Genomic DNA, 24,418 nt, shown 5'->3' on the forward strand with positions numbered 1-24,418 from the left:
AGTGCTAGTCTGTCTGACCATTTCAAATAAGTGACTATGCATTGCATATAATGTCAGGATAATCTGATCTGTGACGTGAATTGGGCTTCAACTGCAGGAAAACTGAATTATTCAGGACCAATCTCATGCTATAATATGCAAAATGTAAAGATAAACCTCTGAAATATGTACTTCAATATATATTTGTATGTTTTCTTCAAGGATATTACCATACATATATGCCACTGTTTTTAAAAAAAGAGCGAGAGAGAGAGAGAGAGAGAGAGAGAGAGAGAGAGAGAGAGAGAGAGAGAGAGAGAGAGAGAGAGTGAGTGAGTAATGAGAATTGTACAAGTGCGGGGGTGTCTGGCTAGAACTAAAAGAGTACAGAATAAGTACAGAATAACGTGATCCAGTGTGCATATTTAGCCTATGACAGATTCTGCAGAGTTAATGGGCATCTTCCATACTTACTGACAACTGTGGGAGCTTTTTAGCAAAAACAGAAAAATAATAGTTTTGTTTCTTTCCAGATCACGTCTGTCCATGATATCATAAAAACAATATATTGTACTCTGTGCACTAGCAACGTACGTATCCCCACTGTCCAATTTATTTGCTAAAACTATGTGACGCAAAATTTAAGCCGAGGTTGGTACATTATAACTTTAACCATTGATTAATCACCCAGTACAAATCACACATGCAAGAGGTGCAGGACTGCGAAAACGACCTAGTTCAGTGCACTGCTTCTCTGCTGCCTACGCGTTTTGTTTCATGTGTTCGAGTTCTCTATTTTGCCTCAGGTCGGTGTACTGTGAGAATGTGGTTCTGCCGGTAACGCTGTGGGAGCCCCAGTCTCTAAGCTCCCGCTGTGTTTCTGCGGTGCCCCAGCCCACGGTTCTTACGTAAGGAGCTGCGGTAAACTGGCGCAAGCACAGAACCGACACTCCACCGCAGGAGTGCAGCAGTAGATTGCACACAGAAACAATAATAACGATGTTACACGTGAATAAATGTCGTTATGGCATCATGCAGGTGATCTAATCTTTAGCTAATGGTCTTACATTAGTGTGGTGCAATGTAAAAACAAGATGCAATTAATATACTTATTTCACATGGATTCTATATGCCATTTCAATGAGCAGTTTTGATCTCCATCCAACAACAATTGCCTTAACAGATCTCACTGTTGAGTCCAGTTTTTGCTGGATATAGGGCTATTCCCTTATACAAGATCTACCTCAACATCCCCACTTCATCGCCATCTATCCAGAAGCGATTCAAGGCATGTGACAGCGATACAGCATAGCAACAGCGTAATCTTTGGGTTAAGAGCTCTCATGAATCAAACCATCTCTCACCATAACGAATGCTTTTTCACAACCATAAATGGCCAATATATAACTTCAACCAATAAGCAGTTACTTATAGGCCCTAATGGACTTATACACATCCATAGAGGATCAATATTCATACGTAAGAAATGTACAGATATATAATTAATAAACATGTCAGGATGTGCTAGATTTAGGCAAGAGGCCCGGGGATCTTGCCGTCCCTTTCATCTTTTAATTAAACTTTTTTAGCTTCAGATTCTCAGAACACTGACGCAGTATCTGAAGAATTGGGTCATGAGATGCTGCGGTCCCATCAAGCGGAGGTTGATTAATCGTGTCTTTATTTAAATTAAATGCGACATTGTAGTCAGTAAGTAATTAGATGGGTCATACAGATTGGACTTGAAGTGCAACGATGAGCATGAGGCTAAAGTGCACAGTGTCTGCTTTAACTAGAAATAATTTATGAACACGCTGGCCAAACCACATAGGAGTAAAAGTCCTTTATATACATAGTTTCCACACTGTAGAGGACAAAAAGTTATCAACTGTACAAAATAACTAGTATGTCCCCATGTAAGGTGCGGTACTCATCTTGGCGGGGTTAACAGTAGAGACAACCAGGATTGGGATGATTATCCTACATTAAACATATTAAATTATAGGTTACCGAGGATCTAATTTAAATATATCTATACCCTAAACCAAAGTACTAAATTAAAGTTATAATCTGATTACTTTCGAATTGATCTTCCAAAGAATCCGAAAAACGATCACCTACAGTGCCAGCTAGAATAATCCAACAACAAGGACCCACAAACTCCTGATTTCTCTACACACTCATCAACAACTCAGATGTGGAAAAAATGTCAATATTAACATCCCTGTGTCCCTTCATAACACCAGCATTGCCGAGAAACCAGTTCGTTTCAAAATGCCCAATCCCTACCCTACACCAGTGTACATCATAGACAGGCATTTGGCTTCGGTGAGAACAACATTCCTCATATCGATCTTTTGGCGCTTTAGTGGAATATAACCTAGGCCTACTGAGTAATATAATCTACTGATTAAAATTAGCCTTCTTAGATGGGCATTTAACATAAATCCTCGAGCTCCTATGTTAAAACGTTGCATAAAATTGCATATCTTGAAAAGCGGCTCGTAATCCGGGTTCTTCACTCCCACCGCATTATAACTAGTGTGTAAGAAGTTTATCATCTAACAATAATCGCTGAACATAACACGAGAGAAGTTCGACGTCAATGACTAGCTGTTTGAACACCAGTAATCTAGGTTTTATCGACAAGTAAAGACGAACGAAAATTAATTTCATCATAAATAACGTTTACTTATCACGCACAAAGTCATATGAAACGAAACACCCTATACACGAAAACAAATCTTCAATTAACGTTGAAAAATGCCGCGTTCACGATCAGCAAAGGTGTCGGTACGATAATTGTGCCAGGTGTTGTTAATGAAAGCAAATAAAGGCATGACTCGAACCCGAAATATCTCACAGATGCACGTTTGTTTTCAGTGATGCACTGCAAGGGAATTAAATAAAAATACCTGTAACACACCCAGTGCAGGAGCATAATGAATGGTACGTATTTTATCGTTATATAAATGCAGCCTACATTCGCTGCTGATGCCGGCGATAACCGTCATCACTAGATTATAACCATTAAAGAAAAGACGATACAAAAAAGGAGTAAAATCCTCAGAGTTATTTTTTTATTATTATTTGCTTGTGCACTTACTTTCCTGACTAATATGCCATACGGAGTCAAATTACATTTGCCACTGACCAACATCTGGCCCTGAAACAGCCACAGTAAACTATATATGGGAATGAGAATTCTGGCTACCTGCAAGAGTACAGACACATGTATGTCCATGAGGATCAGATGAGAAAATTTGTGCTGACAGTCCTTGCGTGCTAACATGCCTTAACCTTGCATTTCCATAGCAAGAAACATTAACCTGTCACCACTAAGAGGTTTGAAAGGCAACGTCAACACCAACCTACAGAGTAATTTAAGAATACCTGTGCACAGATGCGTGTCAGACAAATGGAAGGAAATGAAGCACACCTCTCACAAATGTCACACACTGATAGACACATAACACTAATATAACTTGAAAGTCTTAAGAAGCAGGATGTTTGTAGATTGCCACAGATTCAAACTATCTAGAGTAGCACTACTACTAGGAATGGTGCTTCCTCTGTGGAAGCAAAACGTGCAATAAATGTTACATTTTAAAATCGACAGTGTTGTCAACAAATAAACTACACTGGTCAAAATTCTCTTACACCCCGTCTAAAAGCCTTTGGTCCTCAGGCAGCAGACTGCTTTAGTGCCACACTCCAGACAGTCCTCAAAGGGAGGCAGGTCTCAGTGTCACACACCAAGCTGCCCTCAAAAGCTGGGAGAGGCTTCAGTACCACACACCAGACAGTGTTCAAAACATGGCAGTTCTTTCAGTGCCAGGCTATAGCAGGCTATCTTCACTAGGTGAAGTGCCACAAAAGTTGAAATTCTTCAACTTTCAAATTTAAGTTTGAATTCAGATTTCCTTTTCCTCTGCAACATTGCATTTCTTTTCCTTTCCTGTACAACTTCCTTCCCTTTTATTTATTTTAAACATATTTTGTAAATCAACCTTTAGGCTTTACAAAATATTTACCTATATATACACATATTTGTTCTTAACAACAGACTAATGTTTTTCTAATGAAATATATATGTACTGTACATCCAAAAATCAGGACAGGTCTTCAGGAGTTTGGCTAGTACAGATGTACTAGCCAAACTACCCAAGCAAGCAGCAGAGCTAAAACCTGTTCAGACAGCTCTAGGATTTGGGCCAGCGTTTAGAGTATTTCACAATGTTATGACATTTATAATTTAGGATATGCACTTACCACCATTTTATTATTCATGTTCATTTATTAGAAACACTTTGCAGGTGTGCAGTTAGAGACTGTAGCTCATTTGTTGTCAGACATGAGCATTGTATTTCATCCTCCGCAACTTTGTCAGTGGTCAGTTTCTGGCCACAATGATTTAGGACATTTCAGGATGTCGGACACAGTAGTGACGGTGTAAAAGGTTTAGTTACGGTGCCATCAAACGTGTAATAAGACGACACCTACTACCATACCGTTACTGCTCGGTTGAGAATGGTTCACCACTCAAACAATATCCAATATCTGCACTGGTCCTGAAACTGCCCTAATCTTAGCATGTCAGCAGGAGGAGTACTGTGTGTATCTCTGAACCTACAAAAGGCACTGAGTATTCATTTCATTAGTTAACACCTATGCCATAGCTGTGTGTATAGGCTACCAAGCCTTTTGGTCAATTATATACACTCAGACATAAGTTACTTGATAGTGCCTTGTCCAGAGGCCACTGGCATAAAGAGGTGGTCACTTCGTGAAAGGAAAGGTAGGTGCACCTAATAAAGATGATCAGTGTGTGGTAGGTGTTCTTAATAAAGTGGGTGGTGAGTGCACACTTGTTTGTGCAGCCTTATTAAGTAAGCTCCCTAAAAGGCTACTGAATGGACAACAAAAAGATTCGTCGCCACAGCAGGTCTTCAGAGCCCATATTTGTGCAGTGTACTTTATTGACAAAGGCCAGTGCTCTAATCTGCTCCTACAGCCACTTTAATTAAAGTCTCCTGTGAATCCCAAAGCCCTACTGCTGCACTCACGATCCCACAGTTGAAAGCGACTGAGCAATTTGCCAAACTGTCACAAAGGCACCACTGTCTGATACTGCTATACATTTATTACCTGGGGGATAGAAGTGCTTGCCGTGGGCCACGGTCGACTAATGCATTAGCCCATCAACAACCCAGCAGGGCTTTCTGCTATGCCTTTGAAGTGGGCAGCGTTGACAGCCAGTGAGCCAAATCATGGATGAATAATTACAGGCTTATCCAGGAAAAACGATGTTTAAACCATTTTCTTGTTAGCGACATACTGTAAACCACATATGTAACCTTGATGACTGCAGCGGTCAAGAAGGCATTCGCACGCATATGGTTCTACAGATAAGGATGCAAAAGCTGTTTAACAACCAAAAGAACCAGTTGTCTTTCTATCCATGCAAAATGCATTCTAATTAAACAAATACAGTGATAATACCCCAATACTGGGATTATCTGATAACCCTGACAAATCTGATAACTGATAAGTGCTAATTTTGGTATGTTCACCTTGGATAATTAAATGGGGCCAAGGTGCACACACCAAGTGCTTCCCAAAACAGTTTTCATAATGTGCGTCGAATACAATCAGTATTTTTTGCAATTATAGAGCCTCTGCTTTCACTGTCATTTTACAAATTTGAGTAACTATGTTAAACAGATGTTATTCGTTAACAAGTAGCACCAACTACACAATTCAGACGTGTAATTTAGTGCAATATCATAGAACCACTAAAATGAATTTACTTTTTTTGAGAGCTTAAAATAACATGCCCTCAATTAACCCTCCTCATATTCATGAAAAACTAGAAATGTTCAGTAATGAACAGTATATGTGGTGAGTGAAAGGCCTCATAGTAGACAGGAAGGTATAGTTTACGAGCACATTCACGCATCTGAAACAGGCATGAAACCTGGCCTAACATGAGGACAGACAGCAGACTGTTTACACTCAAGCACAAAATATTTATTAATTTCTATACATTTTAAAGTTTTGCAAGCATTTGATTTTAACTTTGGCATTTGTACCTTGACTAAGGCTTTCTGGATCATTACACTGTGCCAATATTGTACACAGCTCCTGGGCAAAGCGCAGAACAAAGCACTGCAGCAAGGCCTGGAGGCTTTCTGAACGCAGAGCATTGATGCATCAGCTCAATATCCACATCAACTTTAAAAAGCCAGAGGGGGACGGGTTCTTTTGGTCTAAAAGTGTGATTTCACTCCCCCCTCAAAACACACGCACGCACGCACGCACACACACACACACAAAAAAAAAACTGTTTTCTCTTCTAAAAGCCAGAGTCAAGAAATCCCATGTGGCCACAGATCCATTCCCCCACTCTAACCCCCCTGAATCTTTCTTCCTTCCAAAGCCTCCTAAAGCAGCTTGGCTTTAATCTGTGTCTTGTTCTCAGCCCTCTTTGCTTTACAAGGTCACACATGAATCCAACCCGAACACCAGGAACAAAATCCTCTCCTTGGTAAGAATATAGCCCCTGGCACTAATTACAGAATCACCACAAAGCAAAGCAAGCATTTTTATTTCAAAGCAAACAAACTTCAGATATGACACAAAATCATTTTTATTGAATAAAAGCACTCTGGCTTAGGGGAACATACCTCAAACAAATGAAACTAAATTATTTTAATTCCTTGAAATTCTTTTCCAGATCATGTAGAGGAAAAAATAATGGCAGCACCTTTCCATTTCCATTTTTAAAACAATTCCCTGCACAAGTTTAAGAATGCAAATCACATTGCACTTAAGAGGAAGGGCTTACAGATCAGTGAGCTATAGGAACTGGCTACCTGAAAGAAGACACGGCCCCAACAAGACAGTTGTCATCTGAAAGAATGGAAAGGATTATAAAACTTCTTCAAGAAGGAAATTCAACAGTTTGGGTGGGACATGTTAGTTGTTCCCAGTCGACAGTGTCAACAACCCAAGAATAAACAAAAGGAGAGGGTTCTAATAGGAAAAATATGGGTTGACCATGGAAGACATCAAAGTACAAGGATAAAAAACCCAATGCAATATGACTTGAAAACAGAAAATGCACAACAAAAATGGCGTCAGTGTGTGAGACAGAACTGTAAGAAATCATCTGAATGAAATGGAGATTTGCATATAGAAAAGCCAAAAGACCACCAGCATTAACACCTAAACAGAAGAAAACTGCTATAGTGGACTAAAGAGAAGCAATCATAGAATGTGGATGATTGGATGAAATGCATATTCAATGATTAATCATGAATCAGCACTAGCCAATGAGGTGATGTGGGAACCTTTCTCTGGTGCCATTCTAATGAGACATATAGATGACTGCAAAATATCCCCACCCATTTATGATATGGGATTGCATGTCACATAAAAGACCAGGGGAGATGGCAATCATAGCCTCAGTCATTCCACAGGTGCACACAAATCTTGGACACTTCTCATTCCATTGACAGAAAATAAAGTGGGTGAAGTAGTCATTTTTCAAGAAGATAATGCATCCTGCTACAGAGCAAAGCTTTCCTTCCGGAAAGGCACATCAACTCAACATGGCAGCAGACAGTCCAGATATTAATCTGACTGAAAATGTGGGGTGGAAATTAGAAAGCTTGGTTCCTAATATGGCTTCTTTCTGCAGTGCTGATCTGTTGAGTGTATTCCTGAAAGGTGAAACCACCTGGACAGAATATTACTTTTCATTAGTGAACGCAATGCCTAAAGGAATTAGGCAGTCAAAAGCAATAAAGTACTAATTGTGAAATGTTTCCCCCTTTGCACAACATTGAGGGAAAAAATAATAATAAATAGCACCATTAAAGTCATTTTCTTTGAGGCATTTTTCATGAAGCCAGAATGTTCATCTATTAAACTGTCGTGTCACATCTGATTTACTTAAAACAAAGTAAAAAAGCTGAGAAAACATCCAAGTGTTGTAACTATTTTTGCCAGAGGCTCTACATCACAAACATATACAGAAGATGGAAAATTAGTGCTCCTTAACACAGGTGCCCTCATTTCCTGGTGGCCTAGAGACACTTGGAGAGGAAGCTGGGATTGTGTTTGAGAGGGTAGTCAAGGGGACTCGGAGGCAACCAGGAAGCGAGCAGTCTTTGGTGCCCCAGGCCGAGTGGCACAGTAGAAACTGCCAGCTGAGATGGAGTGTCATCAGGCCCCAGAAATTTTAATGCTCTCAGGAGGCTTAAAAAAAAGGACCACCACGTGTGCGGTCAGCTGCTGAAATCATGCTCCCAGGCAGCTCTTCCGGGGGTTTTTGTCCATAGAAGGCAAACGCTTGGGAAGAAAACGTGGGAGGCAATTACTGCAGCCATTATGCAGTTTTCTGTGCACCTGGACAGGACAAGCTCAGCATACAAGATGAAGCATCTGAGCACATTTTAAATTGCACCCCCTTACTGTCATGCTTGATATATTGACTTCATCACTAGGCACCCATTTCTGTAGTGTGGGTTAAAATGGCTTGCACTTCCACTTATGAACAAACACTCAATCTCCTATTACTGTAACTCACTAGTCAGCTTTCTGCTCAATTTGCATTTTAAATGAGACTCTGCAGTTTAAACAACAAATTAAGACATCAGGGTCAGTTTGTGCCAAAATGCAGTGAGTAATTTCATCCAGATTGCTTCAACTTGTATTTAGTTGGTGTTACTGTCAGGGACCTCCACCACAACATTGCACCACTAGTCCCCAGCTCGTTTTTTGTAGCCAAGTGCATTTGTCCTAGGTTGGTGAAAATGATCCCATCCGGGTGTCAGCAATACGTGCTTTAATGCGTGCACCAATAGGCGCTAACGCTTGCCATCTAGTGGTGAAATCATGCATTGCAGAGAGCAAGGCAGCACATTCTATAAAGTTTTTATTTCAGAAAGTTTATTACACTGAACACTCACATAAAAAATGAAAACATGGAAATGCTATCAGGCAAGTCAGGAGGGTTGATAAACCTAGATGAATAGGGGAAAACCTGATTAACACTTTATAAGCTCAAACCAACATTTAATGCTTCAAATACCTACTTGACTCGCCACTCTGCCATCACTATGCCTGCGAAGGAATTCCCTACAACAAAAGCATGAACACAGATTACACCATTTCAGTGATGGACATGAAGCAACGCGTCAACACTCCCAGACATTAATACTGTTTAGTGCATAAACCTTGACTTTTGTATTGGGTGCAGATGGTCTGAGGTGGTAAAGGGACCCGTACCGTCTCCAAGTCTTTGATTACAACAACCCCCTTCTCCACTTCCAAGTCACTCTCTGTCTCATTGTGTGACTGGTACTCCTCACTGTCTGTATCAACTTCACTGACCTGTAGGGATAAAGCAGCTTGCATCAAACCTAAAACCAAAGACTCCTGGATCAATCCAGGCACCCCTCAATGACACCCTCTATATAAACTGCAAAGGAACACCAGTACAAGCAAGCACATGCCCGGGGAGCACATCAGCATCCTGCGCGACTCCACACTACCCAACTACCAGAACAGGGCCAAGGTTGCGGCTCGCCTCATAGTCAGGGTCAGCGCTGTGGTCCTCATCAGCCAAATTCTGCGTGGTGAGAACCTCTACCCAAGACAACTGCTCTTCCTCCTCATCATCGTCATCCATGTCATCCTGCTTCCTCTTGCTGCCCTTCCCACAGGGCTTGGTGGGGGAGCAGCGCACCTCTAAGAGCAGGTCACACAAACTGGGTCTCATGTCTCATCTGCTGCGGTTAACATGGTCATGCAAAATAGCAGTGAGGAGTTTTGCACTGACGCACCATTTGTGAGGCTGCAAGTCAAGCCTGCACATACTAACTCGTGTGTACTTCGAAATGCATTGAAACAGCTGCAGTTTACATTAAACCAAGAACACAGGCCAAGAGGTTGAATTAAAGTAACTGTAGTTCATAACGAAGTGGACAGATTTAAGCACAGACCGCACACCTGGAGAGACAGAGCAACCAATGCTGGCACAGACAGGGTAGCCAAACACACCCTGCACCCGGCGAGGCAAGACTGCCAACAGCACGCGAGTGAACCATCGCAGGCGCTTGCGGCCTATCCGACACTGCCGCACACTAGGAGAGCTTCGCTCTGTCGCAGCTGGGGAAGAGAGGGCCCGTGAAGGAGAGGAGAACCCAAACAGGCACCACAAGCCACGAACTCCACGCATCTGAAAGTTACAAGGTCAAGAGAAATCCCCCCCACCCAAAGTTAAGAGAAACATTCACTCACTCAGTTACACATTAACTCTTAAGTAATGGCACAAACTGCTAGGCCTGAACCTCCTTTTTAAAGGCTGTGAATTTCTTATTCAACTTTCAAATATAGTAACCAAACTAGCTATATGGATGGTCTTCACAGGTAGCTCGCAATGCTTGCATCCTAAAAGAAAGAGATTAACGATGGAACCATACCCCAAGCTAATTAAGAGAAAAGTAGCTAGATTAATCGGCAACTACGGACACGATCATTAGCAAATAAATCGATTAATCTCACCACGAAACTGATGGGCCAAAACTGTGAAATTCGACAGAGGACGGATGCAAAGACACCGCCCCTCGTAACGGTTTTCCGCTGTGGAAAGAACATCGAGGGCACGACCTTACTGAACACATACCAACAAACGCCACACACCGGAGCTGCAACTTTCAAACAAAAGTAACCTAGCTACACGTTGTGTTGCATGCTAGTTAGCGAGGAAGCCGCCAGCTAGCTACCGAAGTGCATGTCTGCAGTTACACAAAACCTGACCTTCAAGCATCCAACTTTTTCACCACATGTTCTTCTGCAAGAGAACTAGCTACAAGCCTTGCTGAAATATTCCTCTAGCAACTAGGCCAGTGGTGCGAACCAACTTGCCTCTTCCCCCTCCACGTTCTCGGGATCAACATTGCAGACGCACTGAAAGGTCATCGTGCCGCGCGCGGACTCGCAGCCTGCTGCAGGTGTTCAGCTGCACGCGCCACTCAGTCGGTTTACATGCACCTGTGAGGCGGTGCCGCGCGACCAATCACAGCCAATAAAGGCATCGCGTGCAATCAGCGTTTCTTATTCCGTTGCTAATCGATCACGTGACCGAGATACTTTCTTTTCTTTCTTTTTTTCTCTTCCCAGCTCACAACGCGTGATAGCAGTTAGCATAGGTAACTTTTGAAAGTTTGCATAACTAAAAACTGCGTAACATTATTATTATTATTATTATTATTATATCCTGTGAAACAGTGAAATAATAACTGTCCATGTTTATGAAAGCAGTGTTATGAAAACAGTGTTTCGCAGCAAGCGCTAATGAATAATCATGTTATTTATTGGGGGCCCCTTTTTTTTTTTTACAAAGCCCCCACGACTGTATAATCAGGAAGAGCTACACTGGGGCTTGGGCTTCCGCTGACAAGCTATCACTGTTTCATCATATCTAGGCAAGTTCAAAAGAAACATGAATGGGGGAGGTGGTTATAAGAACGGATTCCCACCTTCTGGCATTTAAGCTTACACAGATCAAATGTTCTTTGGTCACTGACAATCACAGAAGACAGACAGCTACCATGAATAACACTGTGACACGCACTAGTGTGCGGTGTGCGGGCACTAGCATGGGCTACATCCAGCGCAAGTTCTTTCGGAGATTCATTTGGATCGGAAAGTTGCGCAAGTAGGGACAGTTTACCCAGCATTGTAGCCACGCCAGACAGCATTCCACAGTTTACTATACCCAAACGTACAGTCATCAACGGCTATAGACGCTCTGCAAACGTCAAGGAAAGTCAAACGGAAGAAGATGCATGTTGAAGGAACATGGAAGATGTGACCCACCACACACAACCACCAGTCTTCTTCCTTTTCTTCATCAGGCTCATCCTCATCATCGCCGTTTGATTCATCTCCAGTACTTGACAGAAAAGCCCATAGATGCGTCTCAGATCCTCATAACTTCAAGAGGTCACGCTTGCAGCATGAGAGCGCCATCCCGTGGCACTTCAGAGAAAGTGAGCGTTCTTCTGACCCGACCACCAAGGCGGCGCGCATACCTGCCTCGTGTCCCTAAAGTCACCACCTCGTACGGCTTCGTGACCCTGAGCTAGAGTCCTCAGAGGGCCAGCGAGGAGGAGCTCTTCTGCCAGGTGCGGGAAATAACGGTTCGGAGACTAAGGGATCGTCAGACTCGCTTACTTCCGCAGCCACCCAGACACCAGCAAGCAGAGCCAAACAGCCTATGGGGAGTTCGGTGCAAACACTTCACCAGCCGAAGGGAGCACGAGTGGGATGGGCCAACTAGAGCACACATCAGCATGGACAATAATAATGAAATGTGACTAAACCGCATATATTAAATATATTTTTGGATTAAAAAATCTCATCACCTTGTTCTTCTCACCGTGTAGCTAAGATCAGTACAGTACATCTTGCTGTTCGAAATATGTGGTTTGGAGACAATAATTCAGTCATTCACTCACTGAATTCAATAATTTAAATGTTATGAATTTTTTCTTTGACTTTTCTCAATAACAACAGTAATGATAATAAGCTAATAAACTAGTGGTATGCTTCCCTCACAACAGTTGTCATTTATACTATGGCAGAGAAAAATGAAATAAATGCACAAAAGATTCTCATAATGAAAAAATGTAAAGAGTGACTTTTACACTGAATTTTTCAGATTCATGGAAAAGTATTCCTTTAATGAACTTCACTAGCCAGCAATAAGTATATGTTCACTTGAACCTCTCCCAATATCTAATATTGTAAATGCTTGCACACAATCAGGGAAAATTATAAAATTAAAGCATTATTTATTACACTCTGGAACACTATATAGTCTCCAACTGCGCAGGTAATAAGAGATTCTACTTTGGGAGAAGTGGCGCTATGGCTGGTTTGTGTTGTGTGCATTAATGAGCCCTGATTTAGCATTTTCTACGAGGTTGCTGACGTGAGTGAGCCATCTGTCAGTCAGGCATGCTCTGTGTGGGGAATATGTAAGGGATCTATCCACAGGCTCTTAAAACACTAATTTCATAATCCTTTCAGACCCTTAATTGTCCCTTTCACTTTCCCATTCACTCTTTTTCAGTTTGATGAGTCACTGAAAGAAGCATGCTGAATTTACTTCACTTTGGAGATATGATCTTGTGTGCACTTTGGCAATGTTAAAAAAAGTCTTATGAGCAAATGCTTGCTTTTGATCTACACTTAACATGATTGACATTCAAATGAAATGATAATGCTGTTTTTCATAAAAAGCCTTGTGATGGTACAAAAGATGCACTATGCTGCCCCCCCACCCCCTTTCAGCTCCTTCTTTGATTGTAGGAGGTTCTTGTGTAGTCATGGGCTGAACCTAAAAGTGTGAGGATTTTATATTGCACTGCAGCTATTTTGGTCCCTTCTGAGTATAAATGGAAATAAAATAAAGTCTTGTGGAATTGATGGGCACAGTCCACTTTTGCTGTTGCATTATTGTTCTGTGGAAGCTATGCTACATCTCTGATTACCTTCACTTTGAGTCAAACTGATGTCTGTGGCAAAAGTTTGGGGCAGGAAGGTATGCGAGGGAGACTATGGGGCAATCTGACTCACTCTCTGCTAAGCCCACCCAGCAACCTTTGCATTAATACACTTCAGCATGAACATGCAGCTTTTAGTTCCCACGTTCCATCTGCTAAAGAGCATGCTGCTCCAGCACCACGATGCGAGTGTCCTGTACTGCCGTAAAGTGTGCTTCCGGACAGACTAGCGTGGGGTTCGATTTTAGTTTGCTCCAGCAACACTGAGAATGATGTAAGGGTTAAAGAAAAAGCTACGTATTAGAACGTACCGATGAGTTGCTGTGCTCGTTGCATTTTGTGGTGGAGAGACACAAGCCTACTTGCACTAGAATTACAGAAATTTCCGAAGCCAGAATGAAAAAAATCACACAAAAGACTTACACATCTGCAAAACTACTTTAATCAATTTGATTTTTGTATTTAAAAACATGCACCCAGTACACAAGCAGAAGAAGAGTGTTATACATGCCTTATTGTGAAAAGTTTGAGGTTAGAAGTTACATGCTCAAAAAGGAAAGAATGTTCTGTTCCCCACCTCAGACATAGATCAGGGAGATAACAACAAAATAGCAAGAGCAAAAGAGAGTAAAAGAGAGAGAGCGAGAGAGAGAGAGAGAGAGAGAGAGAGAGAGAGAGAGCATGAAATAGTGAGTGAAAGACAGAGAGATTGTGTGTGATGACACATGGGAAGAGCACTACAGGAACTGACATTTTGAGAAGTTTGTGGCAGGCACATTCAAACGCAGACATTCTGACGACGGCCAGCGACTCAGCCCAGCTCTTCCCATTGCCTGCCGATGGACTGCACTCTCCTGAGAGACACCACAGCCAGGAGCTCCTGTGCTCCCCCTGCACTGCCCATGAAACAGCACAGGTAAACCTTCCGATTACCTTCTTATCAGATGTCTCTGTGCCAGAATAACCCTACAGTACTGGTTTGATATGGAATGTTACGAACAAGCTGATATATGTATTGGAAATAAAAGAAATTCTTTTGAGCTCGGTGGAAGATGCACATGGATGTAAGTGCACGATGTGCTTGTGCAGGAGTCAGTCCTCCAGTGCAAGCTCTGTTTCAGACCTGCAGCTGGAAGGAGGAACTTGCGACCTGTCTGGCAACTCTTCTCCTGCCTCGCCTTTCACTGACGTGTTTGCGACACCCACTGACTGCCATGCTGCCCAGTGCCCAATTCATCACTGTGGTGAGAACATGTGTAAGAGCAGTGAAGAAAGGTTCATTTGTTCGGACTGGAAGCATGATGCAGATGTATTCTGACTCAAGTGACTGGGATGTAAATGAAGTGACAGTTGTAGACACACCCTGTTGCCCTGTTTCTGTTTGTGTGTGTGTGTGTGTGTGTGTGTGAAATAAGGGGGGGAAGTAACACCTGAAACCAGACCACGAGACAGACCTCTCATCCACACAGAGTTTGTGCATCAGGGTACTGCACAAGTTCCACCAGATGTCACACGATTTCCATTTCTCATTAACTGTATTCTAGCTGGGATATTGCACTGTTGTGACCTTTATATTTTTATTTTCATATAAATAACTGACCTGCATATTTCTAGTTTCATATAAATAAATGACCTGTCTAGTTATTGATTTTACAGTATAATTCAGTGAATATACGAAGGATATAGCTGATAATTAAGCATTGGTATATATTCCTGTACATCACATGACATTTTCACAATAACCAATTTGGCATTTTTAAGGGCCTTCAGGACATCACAAGGAGCGATTCTTCTCTGACGAAACCCCGCCACCCATTCCTAAGAAGAAGCTTGTAAGGACTCTTTCTCTGCACAACCCTGCCCTGGAGCACTCCAGCCCCTGCTGCTGTAGAAACTCACATTGCGAGGCTAAAGACTACCAAGTTCACCACGCTGGAGAATGGGAGAAAGAGTGCGCCCTCAAGACCCACTATCTCAACCGCTTCGATTTTGAGACACTCGATCATCATCTAGATGTTTCTGGCAGCTTCTACCACCAGGAGCAAGTGTATGCCGGCATCCAGAACAGTTACCTTCAGTTTATGAGGAACACTGTGAGGCACTTGGAGACCATGGTGCTCTTAGATGAACAGGAGGTTGATATGGTGAGGAGACTCCAGCCTGAGGACTGCCTGCTATGTGAGGATGAGCAGCCTATGATGATGGAACAAGAGATTTTCTTCACTGTGATTTTCCCTAAAGTCCCTACTCGGTGTCTCTCTGCAAAGGTGAAACACTTACATAAGCACTTTTTCATTATTAATGCACATAGTCCACTACCATTAAGTGCAGCACATGAGGACGATGTTAAGTAAATGTGTATTCATTGTCCGCAAAAATAAATAAATAAACAAACAAACAATATTATAGATCATGTGCAAAACAGACTTGTACTCAAATGATCCAAAACTTTGTTGCAGTCAGGCACCTTCCTATATTGTACCCCTTAAACCACAAACAGATTGCACGCCCTTATAAGGCAGCCTCCGTGCAGAGCACTCAAACCTCATTGACCTACACTTCCTTTTAAACATCAAGTGTTGTGCAATAAAACTAACAATGTATTACAGAAGGAGAAGTCAACTTATAGATACTGCATACAGTATTTGACAACCCTCAATTCTTTATCAGTCGTTCATATCTGGCATTCCTTTGATTCTTTAAAATTCAGCAGTCTATCATTAACGGGTCTAGTCTGAACAATGGGATGAAGACAACTCAAATGTGTTTGTGTTTTCCATCTCAGGTCAACAGAAAAGGTTCTGTTTTCATGCATTCAAAACCTGTGCCTCATCATCCCAACACTGAGGAGATTATTGCCCATTTTCCACCACAAATGACAAAGGAAAAACTGCAGCTCTCACAAATACCGGCTTCAACAGATCTATCACGAGAGGGCAGCACTGAGCCGTGCCAGGAATCTGACATCACCAAGGGGTGCCCACTACTCTCCTACCTCGAAAGAGGCATTACAGTTTCCATAGTGAGAGATTTTCCTTGGGGAACGCTTGAGGACTTTGTCCAGGAAGGTGTTTCTCTGTACCATTCACGTCCGGATGTGTATGAGAGAAGGCTTTGTCTGCTGATGCTCCAGCTAGTGCAGGGTTTGTGTCATCTGGGAGTTCACGATGGCGAGCACGGTGAGCTGGCTCCACAAAGGATTATGCTGGTATGGAGGAGCACCAGGAACAAAGGACCGGCAAAGAAGGCAGAAGCCCCTGCGGAGCACAAGCGTGTGATGAAAAGGGATTGCCTTCTTAGACACAGCAACGTGGACAAGAACGAAGGGTCAGACGAAGTGCTCTGCGAAAACATAAGTATGAGAAAGGTCCACGTGTCGTGGGGAAGATGGGGTGCGCCACGGGTCGTGATCAGCCAGGCACAGTGCTCTCAAGACCTACCCTCCAAGGAGCTCCAGCTGGGACGTCTGCTGAAGCACTGTCTGCACCAGGACGCGCACACACGTCCATGTACCCAGTACACACCTGGTCTGCGTCACCTGATCCAGCAGCTTACTAGCGAGACTCCCGGACTTCAAGTGGCTGACACAGCAGGTGTTCTTCAGGCTGTACTGTGGGGCCCCCCAGCTGGACTTTTTGAGAGGAACCAAGCAAGCACTGCCACAGTTCTTAACTGGCTGATGGTGAAGCGCTCACTGCTGGTGTTGAAGCTGGCAGAGAAGGGACTGTTATTACCTCAGAGTGGCTTAGATTGGGAGGATTATCTCTGCCTGCAGTACCTCTCCTCTACAGATCCTGAAGCTGTACTAGAGACAGCAGTACAACTGGGCTTCTGCAACACTGTCACAACTACTAAAATGGCAAATACCAACACAAAAGTGTAACTGTTGATAGAAAGCTGTATAATGTATAGCAGTGCTTTCAAATAAGAGTATCAAATGGAGGTCCAAAGTTTTCACCACACAAAAACATCTATGCAGTTTAACACATTTCACTTTTCATTTTTGATCCATTTCTCTGCTCTGAAGTGTTTTACTTATCATGTAACTAGGCATCACTTATGCATTTGCTTCTTGCACATTTAAGCATCCGGAACAAACAGATTTCATAGGAATTTGTTTGCAGAACACATTTTATGCAATTAAGCAACATAGCCTTGGTATGGAGGATTATGGTTATTTTCACCATGTGCTGCAATACCTACTTATATTGGATTTTGACAAGTATTGATGTTAATTTGTCTGTTAGCAAAATTAAAATGTGTCCAAAATCAGTGCCAAATCCCAGATTTAAAAAAAACACACACACAACCCCTCCCCACCCAACACAAACTTGATTCATTTTACTTACTGGAGTCTGGCAAAACGTACACTCAAAGCTGATGGTTGCCTTGAGGTGATTTTAAGATTTGATTTAAAGTCAGCCATGCTCCTACTTCAGGGAACACCCACAGGGGAAAAAGCATACATGGACAACTGATTTGTAAACAAGTAAAATTAAACCACTGCACAGGGTGAGCTCATTTATTCTGCACAACATGCAGATCAGGCCAACCAAATGTGGATCAACAAAATCCTCAAAGATTCATGCACACAGAAACCCAACAAACAGGACAACTCAAGAAATAGCACTGGAAACAAAACTACTTACATAACTTTCAAGGCATGGAAACTTTAGCCATAAATATTACACTCTAAAGAGCAATATATGGAAATGGAAGAGAAGAACCAGCTATAAACAATTACTTTAGATCAACCCACCAGAATGATTTACGGCCTAATGATTACAGTGGAAAAAGTCTGGCTTACATTAGTGCAAATACCACTGAAATACAGCACAAACTGGGAGAACCACTGAAGAGTAATTCACATGTAACGTCAATGCAGTACGTTAAGATTTTGTATTCTTTTAATGATGACAAATTTGAGCGAATGAGCACAAAATCACTTAAGAATGGGATTAATAAGCATTAGTCATCGTCGTCCGAGTCTCTTTCAATGCTGTAAGCCATGAAGAAAGCGTCAGGGCGGGCCGGGACGAGGGAATGACCCGGTCTCACAATCTCAAAGCCCAGGAAACTGAACGTTCGCAGTAGCGATGCTGTGAAGAGACGCAGGAATCGTAAAGTCGCAGCTTACAGCAAAAGCCACCAAGAGGGGCAAGGCTGAGAGAACTTACCTCTATCGTCACGGTTCTTTTGAAAGCAAATGAACACATGATCAACCTGAAGCTTCTCTTCTGCAAATTCTAGCAAGAGAGCAAAACTGCAAGACAATGACAGGACAATTAGGGAGCAACTTAAAAATACAACATTGTAACAAACGTTACCCATACGGGCATTTTAACTGCATACAACCATTATGAAATCCATGAGCCTTCAGTTATTCTAAATAAACACATCTTTAAATCGTGGCCAAAAATCCAATTTTTCCCTTTTACTGATCAATAAAGTATATCCACATACAAATATCAAGGAAAAAAATTAAAAATAAATTTGTGATTGGGCACTCCCAACTGTCCAAGACACCCCCCCCCACCCTCCAAGCAGAGGACATTGGCTTTAAGAAACAAGCAGGGTGTGGTGAAACTGGAAGCTTGCACACTGCACACCTGTCTTTGCTGCCTTCAGGAAGAGCTCCAGGGGGGATCTCGATGTAAAGCTTGTCCCCAGTCAGCGCCCCCCTCCACACTAGTGGCTTTGCTTCAGAGCAGCGCCGCTCAAAGAGCAAAAAACGGACACGGCTGTTCAAGGGGGGAGGCTCCTCAAGAACCAGCAATTGAGCATCCTATTGCATTAGGGGAAAACGGGTGTTCAGCAGCTTCATCTACAACGGTGAGTGGCCCAGTAACCAGAGCCCAGTAACCATTGGATGGTGACTGTACAGCTGAACACATGTAGCACAAATGATTCCAGAGCCACTCAGATTGACATGAAGCAACACGCACAGCTTCTGTGGGTTTGGATGTTCAACCTTATTTCCTTCAATCATTTGACAGGTCTGTGAACTTTGAATATGTTGAAAACCCAACTTGCCTAGCATTACATAATTAACTAGTACTAGTGTAGTGTACTTATGGGTTTCAATGTACTGCCATGTTTTATAGCTTAGCTTTAAGAATTAGACCTGGCAGTAAAAAGAGGGAGAAAAAAAAAAAAAACTGACTTCAACTGTAAGTGATCAAAGTTCTGTTCTACACCCACATATTCTCAAGCAAGTCCAAAATAGACAGGAGAAACTTACAGAAAAGAATAGCTTAGCTGAAAGATTGTGATCCCTCTGATCGTTCCCTCGCCCACCTGGGATCTTCAGGGGTGGGAGAGGGGCATCAGGAACACCACAGAGGCCCTGGACACGGGTTACTGCAACACCGGGGGCAACGGCAGGGACTGTAGAACAGCAACAGGAGTTGGAAACATCCACAGGCCACCGTAGTCGTGCTATGCTCTGACTAAAGTTAGACCTCAAAGAAAATAACCTGACAAGTGTGTGAATTTATTTATAAAAATAAACAGGAATATCAACCATTAGTGCCAATTCTCAGTACTAAAGCAAGTATAGACCTACTGATCATTGGTCATTGTACTTTTTGTTCCAAACTAGATCTGCTCAAACTACTTCATAGAAAAGAATTGATTAAATCTCCTTTTAACAAGTTAGATAAACATGTTAACGTATATCCAAGACAACACAGCGACTGAACATGTGTGCCAGCCAAAAAGGGTGCACGGGAGGTTAAACACGTCTCTAAAGTCCGGGATGTGCCCGCCGCAGAACGCCCGTTCTTTTTTTTTTTTATTCAGATAGCTCTCAAGGTTGTATGTAACGGATTCGGATTTGTGCCGTCATGTAAACACCTAAAATGAAAGTGATTCAATGATGCTCGCTCAAGGATGTTACATTAACGAAGGCTTAACTCCTCTCAAAACAGTAAAGTCTTGCGTCAATATGACGTAGAGACTCAACACGTAGGACGTCTGCATTACGCAAAGTCGTTAGCTAGCTAACTAGCAGCAATAACGTATGTGGTCTGGCTAGTATGTAGTCTTGCGTATTATTAATAACTAGTCTCCCAACTTTATGATTAATTTCCACGATGTTAAACGTTTGCAAAAATGTACCAAATCATGGGATAACGCTAACTAGCATAACCTAATTAGCTATCTTAGCCTTATCTACACCAGCGCCTTGGCTAACCCAACTCTTAGCGCTCTGATGGAAGGTCAAAAAAAATATAGCTACTTACTAAACTAATAGGAACTGTACAAATTAGTTGAACCAACACTCAGGGTGGCTCTTAAGCAAGGAACTGCATTTATTATCCATGAATGTTCGCTGGACAAGATCCAGGAAGGCTTTTTCCATACAAGGCCGCAAAGCTAGCAAGCTAGCTAACGTTAGCATAACATGTCAGATGAACTAGCTAGATTAAAACTCACATACCTTTCGATCTCGGGTTTATTACAGCTCATTTCGACTACTGGCATCTTAGATATATTTCTCTCTTTTTCTCTGACAAAACAGTGGCTATTCAGGATCGTCTGTAGGTTGGATTTAACCATCCGGCCAACGTCAAGGCCCGCAACTCCTCGTCCTTTCTTGGCTGAATATGTTCCCTGCTATCCGCCTCCAGCAGTATTTATAGTCTTCTAGAATGATGGGTGTGGCTATCACGGACGACAGCGCTTCCATTAACCAATGGCAAACAAATGAAAATCTACTGATTACTGTAGATGTAATTTGTAATACTGTAGATGTAATTTGTTTGTTATGGTGTGGTTAGTTCATTGGTCTCCCAAAATAAAATAAAATCATTTGACATATAACACGTAATAAAAGATAGAAGATATTATCAAATGGACTGGTAATTAATTTGTATTTAGATGAATAATTAAATCATATGCACTAAATACAAGCAAATTGGCTTAAATTGTCTTCAAAGATCCCTGATGTACCACATTTTTCATTTAAAATATTGCATTAGATATAAATTTCTAAATGATCAAATAGAGAATGACAGGAACAGTTTATAGTTATCCCTATTCTAGTACACCTGACTAAACTATTTATTTATTTACAATTTTCTTCATGAGCTAAATTAGCCATTTGAGCAAGGTACACATTGTTCTAAAGCTTAATCTCAGCAGTTAGGTGAAGATTCATCTACACTGCTCAGTGATGCTTCTACTGAGTCTGCCTTCAGTAACATGCTTCCTTTTATTTTGTAATAATCATCTTTCAGCTGTGCCTGTCAGTCAAGGACACATGTCTGATGCAGAACATGAGACGTGATGTTCCAAGTCTGAAATCAATCTCTGTTCTTTCCCTGACTACACATATTATGTCAGGTAAGACCTAGAGTTATATTCACATGAAGACGATTATTACTTTTGGCATTTTTTAACTAGTCTTAATACGTTACATGTAGTGTATCTTATTCGACTTCTCAGGTTCAACCTAATGTCTATTTTAAGCCATGTTATAAGTGCCGTGTTCCTCATGCAAATAGTGTGTGCTGTTTATGTTACTGTATATGTATTGCAACTAGGCACATGGAACAAATTTGTTTAAATGTCTGTGACTTCATGCTGCTCTCATTTGTGATTACTCTGCTGCTATTGCTACTGCTTTAAAGTCATGTTGAACCATGTTCCACATCATTTTAAACATTAGCCAGCTTTTAAAAAGCTAATTTTTGTGCTTTCTAACACAGCCTTCTTTGTTCTTCCCAAAGGAACACTTCTTTGATTGAGAACAGATCACTAGAGAAAGTTTGTATCCCCGCGATAGACCACTATCCACTGCTATTCCAATAGCTCGCTAATTCAATGTTATGCATTATTAATTAATAAATCATATCACAACAGTAATTCTAGCACTTCTCATGTTCAAAGCGATCATGTCTGAAAGTGACAGTTTCTATCACTCACAATCATATTCATAAAGTGGTTTAAGGTGCAATCGAACCCTTTTATGCTGTAGTGAAATACCGCCGGATGCTGCCTGTTAAGTCTTTGCGGGATGTAGAAAACCCATGGAAAGGAATCACTCTGAACCGCTGCATCCTGTTAACTATGGCCATTGTAGTGGTCAGCTCTGCAGTCAAAATGGTACAAGGTGAGCGATTTGATCACGATGATTACCTTTCTGCATCTGCAAAATTCGTTTTGTCGTCCAGCAGAAAAATTAGTTTTTGTATGGACTTATTTAGCACTCTTATGCATTTCAGAGACACTGGAGCCTTTTTTTGAGGCAGTGGAAGAGGTAGAAGAGTCAAATGTCCAGGATGGGGACACACTAGATGAGGTGTCAGGGAGTTTCTTCATTACTGTGGAATATATAGTGGCCTCAGAAATTATATTATATTATATATATATATATATATATATATATATATATATATATATATATATGACAAATCCACTGTATCCTTCCCCTAGTCTAAAGGTTCTTGGTGGGGAAGCCTAGCATTTTGGAACTTGAGAAGAGAGGATGAAAATGACCAGTTTGGGAAGAGACAACCTGGAGCAAAGCCCAGAGGGATCCGGAAGAGTGAAATGCCAAGGAAAGGACTCCTAAAGGAACGGAATTAGCTGAGTTGCTAGGTGGGAGGCTGAGGGAAAACAGTAAACAAATAAAAAATGTGTGTGGATGAAAATTGAATTATGAGTGCATCCTATTTATTTAGTTTTTATATAATGAATGTTATGCATTAAAATTATATGATTTTTAAATATTTGTTTGCAAATATCAAAATGACATTTTATACACGTTAACAATTTCAGTAACACCCTTGGTGTCTGGAGGGCCAAACCTAACATTTACAGTTATGTGGAAAATAATAGCAGTCTAACATCACTAATGTATTTAGTTACTGATTTTGTCAGAAAAGATAATACAACATGGGGAAGATTCATGACTAGGAGTAGCGGAGTAATGGGCAGCCGACAGAATCAACAGTTTTGACAGGCACGCTGCTAATCGGCTGTAACTGACTCATTTAATGAAAGGGGCATGTTCAAATTAATAGCAGAGTGGAGTTCAATTAGTGAGGTCATTCCTTCTATGAAGAACCAGGTGTCAATTATGGCCCTTATGTAAAGGAGGAGGGCAGCAAATGTTGTACCTGCTGGTTTTAGCCTTTGCTCAGTGAGTACAATGGGTCGTTCCAAGAAATTCTTTGATCAAGAAGTTGATTGGAGAGGGGAAAACATAAAAAAAAACTGCAGAAAATAATTGGCTACTCAGCTAAAATGATCTCACATGCTTTAAAATGGCAAACAAAACCCAAAACACGTGGTAGGAAAAGAAGTACTACCATCCGCATAGATCATAGGATAAGAAGATTGGCAGAGTAGCATCCAATGATCAGCTCCAGGGAAATCAAAGATGATCTTCAGTTACCTGTGAGTACTGCAACAATCAGAAGACACCTACGTGAAGCCAAACTATTTGCAAGAAACCCTCGTAAAGTACCATTGCTGAAAAAAATACATGTTGAAAAGGTTACAGTTTGCCAAAGAACATATTGACTAGCCTAAAGAGAAGTGGCACAACATTCTATGGACAGATGAGAGCAAGATTGTTCTTATTGGGTCTAAAGGCCACAGACAGTTTGTGAGACGACCCATAAAGACTGAATTCAAGTCACAGTACACCGTGAAGATTGTAAAACATGGAGGTGCAAGCGTAATGGTTTGGGGATGTTTCTCATACTTTGGAGTCGTACCCATTTAGCGCATACCAGGCACCATGGACCAGTTTGAATATATCAGAATACTGGAAAATGTCATGTTGCCTTTTGCTGAAGAATAAATGCCCATGAAATGGGTGTTTCAGAAGGACAACGACCCCAAACACA

The 24,418-nt window shown here is 41.7% G+C and overlaps 3 protein-coding genes and 1 long non-coding RNA gene across 7 annotated transcripts; 2 read left to right on the forward strand and 2 right to left on the reverse strand.

Annotated features, from left to right (window-relative positions):
- Positions 1–6,671: 6,671 nt before the first annotated feature.
- org (oogenesis-related gene) lies at positions 6,672–11,035 on the reverse strand. 2 transcript variants are annotated; one of them, XM_027018114.2, is made up of 7 exons: positions 10,915–11,035; positions 10,552–10,629; positions 9,997–10,225; positions 9,575–9,735; positions 9,274–9,378; positions 9,081–9,123; positions 6,672–7,720 (listed from the first exon to the last, which is right to left on the reverse strand). In XM_027018114.2, exons 1-6 carry the CDS (start codon positions 10,966–10,968, stop codon positions 9,103–9,105), a joined length of 648 nt encoding a protein of 215 aa, XP_026873915.2. In that variant the 5' UTR covers positions 10,969–11,035; the 3' UTR covers positions 6,672–7,720; positions 9,081–9,102. The 2 variants fall into 2 exon arrangements, with proteins under 2 accessions (XP_026873915.2, XP_026873914.2); XM_027018113.2 differs by lacking the exon at positions 6,672–7,720 and adding an exon at positions 8,664–9,008 and having other exon boundaries at positions 10,915–11,034.
- A 3,345-nt stretch (positions 11,036–14,380) lies between these two features.
- Positions 14,381–18,292, forward strand: peak3 (PEAK family member 3). Of its 3 annotated transcripts, none has more exons than XM_027018132.2 (5): positions 14,381–14,475; positions 14,649–14,803; positions 14,975–15,043; positions 15,321–15,826; positions 16,345–18,292. In XM_027018132.2, exons 1-5 carry the CDS (start codon positions 14,399–14,401, stop codon positions 17,440–17,442), a joined length of 1,905 nt encoding a protein of 634 aa, XP_026873933.2. In that variant the 5' UTR covers positions 14,381–14,398; the 3' UTR covers positions 17,443–18,292. The 3 variants fall into 3 exon arrangements, with proteins under 3 accessions (XP_026873933.2, XP_026873934.2, XP_026873936.2); XM_027018133.2 differs by having other exon boundaries at positions 15,330–15,826; XM_027018135.2 differs by lacking the exon at positions 14,975–15,043.
- oaz1a (ornithine decarboxylase antizyme 1a) lies at positions 18,068–21,182 on the reverse strand. The gene is given in 6 exon segments (XM_027018136.2): positions 18,068–18,658; positions 18,737–18,822; positions 19,169–19,344; positions 19,801–19,887; positions 19,889–19,946; positions 21,001–21,182. Coding segments are annotated over 6 exon segments (657 nt in total). The 5' UTR covers positions 21,120–21,182; the 3' UTR covers positions 18,068–18,527.
- A 625-nt stretch (positions 21,183–21,807) lies between these two features.
- Positions 21,808–23,220, forward strand: LOC113582399. Its single transcript, XR_003411158.2, has 5 exons — positions 21,808–21,905; positions 22,292–22,328; positions 22,540–22,674; positions 22,787–22,863; positions 22,998–23,220. It is a non-coding gene; the product is annotated as an uncharacterized LOC113582399 (long non-coding RNA).
- Positions 23,221–24,418: the final 1,198 nt, after the last annotated feature.

The sequence above is a fragment of the Electrophorus electricus genome, chromosome 26 (genome assembly GCF_013358815.1).
Source record: "Electrophorus electricus isolate fEleEle1 chromosome 26, fEleEle1.pri, whole genome shotgun sequence".
Lineage (NCBI taxonomy): Eukaryota > Metazoa > Chordata > Actinopteri > Gymnotiformes > Gymnotidae > Electrophorus > Electrophorus electricus.

Bases quoted from the DNA above. Each gene is read 5' to 3' on its own strand.
- org (XM_027018114.2), bottom strand. From the start codon at position 10,968: ATGACCTTTCAGTGCGTCTGCAATGTTGATCCCGAGAACGTGGAGGGG. The intron at 9,379-9,574 runs GCGAGCCGCAAC...TTATCCCTACAG, and splicing joins GCGCTGACCCTGACTATGAG to GTCAGTGAAGTTGATACAGA. The intron at 9,124-9,273 runs GTACGGGTCCCT...CTTTTGTTGTAG, and splicing joins TAATCAAAGACTTGGAGACG to GGAATTCCTTCGCAGGCATA.
- peak3 (XM_027018132.2), top strand. From the start codon at position 14,399: ATGGACTGCACTCTCCTGAGAGACACCACAGCCAGGAGCTCCTGTGCT. The intron at 14,804-14,974 runs GTGAGAACATGT...GTGTGAAATAAG, and splicing joins GTGCCCAATTCATCACTGTG to GGGGGGAAGTAACACCTGAA. The intron at 15,827-16,344 runs GTGAAACACTTA...TTTCCATCTCAG, and splicing joins CTCGGTGTCTCTCTGCAAAG to GTCAACAGAAAAGGTTCTGT.